The 7,944-nt window shown below is 43.2% G+C and overlaps 1 protein-coding gene across 1 annotated transcript; it reads left to right on the top strand.

Annotated features, from left to right (window-relative positions):
• Positions 1 to 5,639: 5,639 nt before the first annotated feature.
• LOC126710336 (uncharacterized) lies at positions 5,640 to 7,693 on the top strand. The gene is made up of 2 exons (XM_050410751.1): positions 5,640 to 7,041; positions 7,124 to 7,693. Exons 1-2 carry the CDS (start codon positions 6,646 to 6,648, stop codon positions 7,658 to 7,660), a joined length of 933 nt encoding a protein of 310 aa, XP_050266708.1. The 5' UTR covers positions 5,640 to 6,645; the 3' UTR covers positions 7,661 to 7,693.
• The last annotated feature ends 251 nt before the right edge of the window (positions 7,694 to 7,944 follow it).

Genomic DNA, 7,944 nt, shown 5'->3' with positions numbered 1-7,944 from the left:
TTGACTTGACAGCTCACGTGAACTTCAACTGCTGAGATTTGCACGTGAGCTGGGCTGGCTCAGCTGGACCTTGTAGTTGAGCTTCTTTGGACTTGTCCATCCCTACAAAATGGATAGTTTTGCCATGGGTGATATACATGGGCTTTTATAGTTAGTTGATTATGGAAAGAATAAGCATAGTTCTCATAAAGAGGTATTTTTTGAGGGATGAGTAATTTATATTTCCCATGAGTTAGGGGCTTTAGTATATGAAAATATGTTTTTGCCAAAATAGTATTTGGGCTTTTGTAAATTTGTGCCAAAATAATATTTGGGCTTTTATAAATAGGTGCCAAAATAGTGTTTGGGCTTTGTAATTATGTGCCAAAATAATATTAAGCTTTTGTAAATAGGTGCCAAAATAATATTTGGGCTTTATGAGATTTTGTAAAAATATTGCAGTATAGCAACGGGCTTAGTAAGAGTGCCGTGTAACAATGGGCTTTGTAAGAGTGCCGTGTAGCAACGAGTTTTGTAAAAGTGCCGTATAGTAACGGGCTTTAGAGGTGCCATATAGCAACGGGTTTTGTAAGAGTGTCGTGTAACAACGGGCTTTGTAAAAGGGTCTTATTGGGCTTTTTGGGTTTTGCCCACAAGGTAAATGAATTTGGGCTTTTTTGTGGAGATAGTATAATTTTGTGACCCAATTTAGTAATTTTGTGACCCAATTTAGTAGTAGTATGATAAGTATTTTTGTAAAAACCCAAGTTGGATAATGTATGGGTAAGGGCCCAAGATCGTATATTGAGCCTTGGGCTTTATTCGAGGATATAAATGGGTCCAAGGAGAAGCAAATAATTATTAGATATTCCCAGACCAGGTCCCATAAGTAGAAAGCAAATGAAAGGTTGTCCGAGGAGTACATCCTCTTTGGACTTAATGAATATGGTTCAAAATATATAATCCAGCAATTAAAGTGACCTTCTAGAAAGCTTCAGTGACAGGGATGTGCTTCATGGACATGTGAGAAGGAAGAAAACCTCAAAATATCTAAGGGAAGGCTGACACCACCGCATTAAATGTATTGCGGCTACTTTTCTGGCCGCATTTATGTGGAAAAGACCTCTGAACAGTGCTACCTTGGCTACCGCAACTCATAGAGAGCTAGAGAGAGTGTCTGATGGGACAAGTACTCAAGTAGGGGTTCGGATGATCAACAAGTAGAGGATGAAGATGATCCAAAAGATGATATATAAGGTGAAAGACTCTTCATGGAAGGGGGATCGGAAAAGAGAGAAAAAAAATAGTATAGCAACCTAAATCATTTTGATATCCAAGAGTGATCATTATATGCAGGTTTAATCTTCTCGGACTGAAAGTTTATTGATATCAGCATCCTTTATTTGTGTTTAATTGTCATGCAATTCAATACTGGCTGTTGTCCAACTCATTAGGACCTAGTTCTTTGACCCATTCTCTATAAATTCATTGCATTGGGCTCATTGGACCAAGACTCCATACATTTTGGGCTTGGGCCCCAAAGTACAACCCTACAATTGACGCCGTTTGTGGGAAGAACTTGTGCATCAGTGAGTGCAACAGTTAAACATGGTGGAATCAGGTCCGCACCAAGCAGGTCCACACCAAACGGAGCCTACAGGTTCTCAACGGCAAGACAATTTCCTTAACCTTGAATGGGAAAGGGATCAAGAGCGACATTGAGAGGGTAGTGTCTGTACTACCCATACAAGCAGAAGCCATTCTAGGGTGGGAAGTCACGTATCCTAAAGGCAAGACAATAATAAAGCCCTGCAGTGAGAGATTGTAGGATTGCAGTGCATCAGTGAGTGAAACTATGTCGTGCGCAACGGAAACGGTCCCCTTCCAGTTCAAATACGTCCTCTAATGATGAAGGGGACGACAATTATAGGCAAAGGTCAAGAACCCCACCAAGTGAGACCTTTTCTTATAAGGAAGAGCACCACCATAAACGCAGACACAAAAGTCCATCTCGTAAAGGCCTAGTAAATGACGCCATGAGCAAGGTCTTGGATCGGATCTCTAAGTCACCCTTCACACACAAGATAGAAAGGGTTAAGCTCCCTCAGCGATTCCATCAACCTACTTTCACCATGTACAATGGTCAAACGGACCCCGTAGAACATGTAAGCCAGTTTAATTAGGGGATGGCCGTCCTTTCCAAAGATGAGGCTTTGATGCGCAAAGTATTTCCGTTCACCTTAGGACTAGTGGCGATGAGATGGTTTGATGGCCTGAAGCCAAACTCTATAGTTTCCTTTAAGCAGCTCACCCAGGCCTTTGGCTCTCACTTCATCACGTGTAGCAGGGTTCCTCGGCCTTTGGATTCTCTACTGTCTCTGTCCATACGAGAAGTGGAGACCCTAAAAGCCTACTCGGACAGATATTGAGAGATGTACAATGAAATAGAGGGTAACTTTGATGATGTCCCCATCAGCACCTTCAAGAGCGGTCTTCCGGCCGAGCATGGTTTAAGAAAGTCTCTAATAGGAAAGCCTATCACTAGCTCATGGACCGAATCAACAAGTATAAAAGGGTTGAAGAAGACCAGCAATTGGGCAAAGGTAAAGCAAAGATTATCCCTCAAGAAAGGAGAGACTTCAGGTCGGACTGATTTAATAACAACAACCGATCGAGGAGAGACTTTGCAGGGCAATCCGGATCTGCCGATGGGCAGACAGTCAATGCTATGTTCCGAGATCCAGTGCATCAGGTTTTGGATAAGATCAAGAACAAGTCATTCTTCAAATGGCCAAATAAGATGGCAAGAGACCCCATGAAGCGCAACCAAAACCTGTATTGCCAATACCCCTGCTGGACACATGTCCTTTTCTGATCTAATTTGACAAGTTGGAATAGATGGTAATGGTTCTCAGCTGTCAGGTTGTACTGAAATTTGACTTGACAGCTCACGTGAACTTCAGCTGCTGAGATTTGCACATGAGCTGGGCTGGCTCAGCTAAGCCTTGTAGTTGAGCTTCTTTGGGCTTGTCCATCCCTACAAAATGGATAGTTTTGCCATGGGTGATATACATAAGCTTTTGTAGTTAGTTGATTGTGGAAAGAATAAGCATAGTTCCCATAAAGAGGTATTTTTTGAGGGATGATAATTTATATTTCCCATGAGTTAGGGGTTTTAGTATATGAAAATATGTTTTTACCAAAATAGTATTTGGGCTTTTGTAAATTTGTGTCAAAATAATATTTGGGCTTTTATAAATAGGTGTCAAAATAGTGTTTGGGCTTTGTAATTATGTGCCAAAATAATATTGAGCTTTTGTAAATAAGTGCAAAAATAGTATTTGGGCTTTTGTAAATATATGCCAAAATAATATTTGGGCTTTATGAGATTTTGTAAAAATATTGCCGTATAGCAACGGGTTTAGTAAGAGTGTCGTGTAGCAACAAGTTTTGTAAGAGTGTCATGTAGCAACGAGCTTTGTAAAAGTGCCGTGTAACAACGGGCTTTAGAGGTGCCATGTAGCAACGGGCTTTGTAAGAGTGTCGTGTAGCAACGAGTTTTGTAAAAGTGTCATGTAGCAACGAGCTTTGTAAAAGTGTTGTGTAGCAACGGGCTTTAGAGGTGCCATGTAGCAGCGGGCTTTGTAAGAGTGTCGTGTAGCAACGGGCTTTGTAAAAGGGTTTTATTCGGCTTTTTGGGTTTTGCCCACAAGGTAAATGAATCTGGGCTTTTTTGTGGAGATAGTATAATTTTGTGGCCCAATTTGGTAGTAGTGTGATAAGTATTTTTGTGAAAACCCAAGTTGGATAATATGTGGGATATAATGGATAATATTTGTGAAATGGCCCGAGATAACTTATGGGGCTTATATGAAAAATATTTGTGGGAGCCCAAGTTGGGTAATATGTAGGAAAGTATGTAAGAAATATTTATGTGGGCCCAAAATGATTTATGGGCTTATGTGGGTATTTTTTTAGTGAGTGGGCTAATGAGATTGGGGCCTGAAAATTTGTACCTCAACAACCCTCGTGTGTTATTATGTTTTACACTTTATGTTTCTGCTTCCGCATCTATACTAGCATATTCAACATGATATATCAATACTAATATTTAACAAATTTTAGGTCTAGGCATTCCGTAATTCCACGTAATTGGGCTGAATTTACTCTAACAAATTTGCTCTATCAAGAACATTATTGATCAAGAATGTCCTGGACCACTGTAGATGTCATAGATGCATTAATTTTTATGTTTGATCTCCTAAAATTCAACATCTTTTTTTGGTTTGAGAGAGAAGCTGCATGGGAGGATGTTTCTACCACGTCAAAGTATTGTTTGGAGCAACTTTACGAGGTCACTCTCTTACAGCATGTGTGAGACCCATATGTTTATGGATCTCACATGTCGTTAGAGGATATTCCATGATGACGTCGAAAATTGTCACCAATGGGTCACACCGTACTCGTGACTCGAAGCGAACCTGCACAACAGAAGCAATCGAAAGAAGTCCTTCAGAGAGCACCGGTGTGGTGCCGGCCAAAAAACTCTCCGACGGTCAAGTTAGAATTCTTCTGTTTTACTTAGAGCGTTAGAGAGGGTCAATTAAAGCGTACCTCGATTTGTGAGGGTGTTAGGTCTTTTATAGTGGTAGAGAGTTGACTTTTCTTCTTGGTTTTCAAATCTTTTCCATGTGGGACTCTAATACAAATTCTTCTGAGCGTGGTGAGCAAGGATTTCCATTTTTGGATCTTAGGGCTTTTCTAGGCGATAGGGAGTTCGGATCATGGGCCCTTACTATGTCTGTCAGCGATGGGCCTTCAAAGCGCATCGGATTATCTTTACACAGGCCCAGCAGTTCCGATCCGTCAGGCCCATTAAGGTAGGCCCATCAGGCTCTATATTTTATCATCTTCAGTTGCCCCCTTCACCCCAATGGTCCGTCACCTTTTAGGTCAAAGGATCAATGGGGTGACGATCCTAACGTATGGGTATGACGGGTATTTTATGACGGAGTGAAATCTGTGAGACAAAATGAAGGTTTCAAGTTTATAGTCACAACTGGTTGACGGATTTATGCAAGATAGGATGACGGTTCCAGATGGATCAACCCGTCAGAGGAAGATTCATCAAGTTGACGGTTACAGGATGGGTACAAATCTGTTGATGCGTACTGACAGGTTGTCAGCATTTATTGAGCATGCCACGTGTCAATCTCTGAATGGCCATTGTATAGGATCGAAGCGTCGCTTCGTCTTCCGTGCATCTCCTATATATATAAGGCGCCTCACTCTCTCATTTTTTCAATTTTCAATCAGAAATTGTTTGTCAGAGCGAAGCCGTCAACCTTGTCAGAGCAATCCGTCGAGGACGAGCATCTACTGATTACACCAACCGTCACCTCAACTCTGCTAAGTGTGGTAAGTACATCTAATACCATAATTAAGTTACATTTCCGTCCTTGCATTGTTGTTAGGCTTACCATACCCGTCAATACTTTCAAACCCGTCGGTCTTAGGTTTCATCGTCAATTGTAGGAAATGTCTAGTGCGTCAAGTAACCAGTCGGTGGTTCGTGATGGGACGGAATACGAGGATGTATACCCGTCCGGTCATAAAGACCAAGAGAGCCCCGGCGAAGATAGGAGTCCGTCTGCCTCTTCTTCATCCTCAACAAATAAGGATGTGGAGATAGTTGAAATAGAGGGTTCTGATGACGACGGGAATCAAGCACTGGAGTCCGTCGTAGGTGCTGATGGACTAAGGCAGTTCATCATGTTGCCAGAGTGGACGGTGCATAGGTTCACATCCGTCATCAGGGAGAAACATTTCAGCACTTTTAGAACCAACTTCCAAATCCCGGACTACGTTTCCATCCGTCTACCATATGTGTCGGAGAAGTGTTACTATGAAGGGGTAGACGGTGTCGGAGTATACGAGCAGGCGTTGAAGGCTGGACTTCGATTCCCACTTTCTACACTTCATAGGGAACTTTTGCACTATCTAGGGTTGTCCGTCACCCAGATATCCCCTAACGCCTGGAGGGTCTTCATAGCCATGGAGATTCTTTACGGTGCAATGTCGGATGGAGAAAGGAGACTGACGGTCCGTGAATTTCTTCACTGTTACCGTCCAGACGAGATTTCTGGATCAAGGGAGATGTATAGTTTTGCTAGTCGGAGCCCCTTGTTGAAGGTGATCTTTGAGACCCCAGACTCAAATAGAGACTGGAAGAGTCGCTACTTCTTCCTGGAGGGTGACAGATGGATGAGCCGTCCAGGGGAGAAGGAGTACATGCCCGTCGACACAACCTGGGCAGTGATAAATCAATCGTGTATGCACCCGTCTTAATTTTGTAATACTTTTCATATCCGTCCATTTTTATGTGTATATCTTGATCGCCTTTCTCTGCAGGTAGACGGCGCCCACAAGTTAGCCTTGAGGAATTTAGTTTCCTTGAAAAGATTTGCAGAAAAACTACGCCGGAGGAAAGGACTTGGGCTAAGTTGGTGAACCCGAAGACCATACATTGGTACTGCGACGGTCCTGAGCCCACCCAAGAGGCAATTAGATACGACGAGCGAGTTCATAGACGTAAGCCCGTCGACTTTACTTTGCCATTTAACTGACTTTACTTAGTTTTAATTTCATCCGTCATTATTTGCAGAGATGGAAGACGCAAAAAGAAGAGCTTTAATTAAGTCTCAAGCCGTCAAGAGGAGGGAATCCGGCGAGGTGGTACCTAGGGTGTCGGCTTCAGCCCCGAAGAGGAAACCGACATCAAAATCCGACCGTCCATTTAAGCAACCAAAGGTGTCTCTTGAACCGGTGGTTGGTTTGATGGCTGAGGGTAACAAGACCGTCACCCCAGCTAAGCAGGGGACGGGAAAAGGATTCATGACGGCCCTAGACTCTAAGCAAGAGAGACCTCCTCCCCTTCTCCGCGACGACTCCAAGTATGCGTTGGAGAAGCTGTCGTCTATCATCACGGCGGAAGACTATGAAGATCTTGGAAACCACTCGACGGAGGCCATGGGGGAGACGGGCCTCTTTGCCGTTGCTCAGGTTGGTTATGTCCGTCAAATATGTTTGTTTTTCTTTTTCGTTGTTATTTACATTATGTGACGGGCTCTTTTCTTGTTTGCAGTCCTTGGTCATGATGAAGGGATTACTGGACCGGTGTCTCAATCGTGAGAGTACCTTGGACCGGGTGCGCGCAAAGGCGGAGCAGACGGAGGAAGAGCTTGGTCAACTCCATAAATGGAGGTCCAATATGGAGAAGAAGCTGGAGCTTTCTGAGAAGGCAAGGAAAGAGCTGGAGGAGAAGACGGTCGAGGCGTTGACGGTCATAGAGAAAAAGGAGGCTGAGATTAAAGAACTGAAGGAAGAGATCCATCACGTGAAAGAGGTAGCCGTCAAGGAGTACCGCGACTCAGAGTCCTTGTTGGGCGAGCTGGCGGAGTCTTTCCTTCAAGGCTTCGATGACTCTCTCCGTCAGGTCAAGAAGGCCTACCCAGAGCTGGATTTGTCAATGGTCAAACTTGAGGACCAAGGCCAGACTTCTGCCCTCCCCGTCGCCTCCGAAAATACGGAGGACCTTTTTGGCGAAGACGCTGTTCAGGGGGACGGAGAATCCGTCCCGCCGAAGGATGTCCAAGTCGCTGAACCAAAGAAAGTGGATTAATCTCTATGTAATTTATTTTGAGAACAATCCGTCCTCTCCTTTTCTTTTTTTTTTTTTTGGTTTATTAATTTACTTTTCAGAACAATCCGTCCTCTTTAATTGTATTAAACACTTGCCTTCTGGGCTTTTGGCTTATTAATGTTTATATGCTTTCTATTATTGTTTGGAATTTGTTTGAAAGTCCGTCTTCCTCCTTGAGGAAGGATTTTCAAGAGAATATTTGTTTATCCGTTATACTCCGTCCACATTGTAGACTTATTATTTTGTGTTGATTGATCCGTCCA

Source organism: Quercus robur, chromosome 12 (genome assembly GCF_932294415.1).
Source record: "Quercus robur chromosome 12, dhQueRobu3.1, whole genome shotgun sequence".
NCBI lineage: Eukaryota > Viridiplantae > Streptophyta > Magnoliopsida > Fagales > Fagaceae > Quercus > Quercus robur.
Note: the sequence above shows the minus strand (reverse complement) of the source record. Positions and strands in the feature narration are given on the sequence as shown.

What these genes read in the sequence shown, in the direction of transcription:
- LOC126710336 (XM_050410751.1), top strand. Translation starts at nt 6,646, where the DNA reads ATGGAAGACGCAAAAAGAAGAGCTTTAATTAAGTCTCAAGCCGTCAAG. An exon ending in GCCTCTTTGCCGTTGCTCAG is followed by an intron (nt 7,042 to 7,123) that starts GTTGGTTATGTC and finishes TCTTGTTTGCAG; the next exon opens with TCCTTGGTCATGATGAAGGG.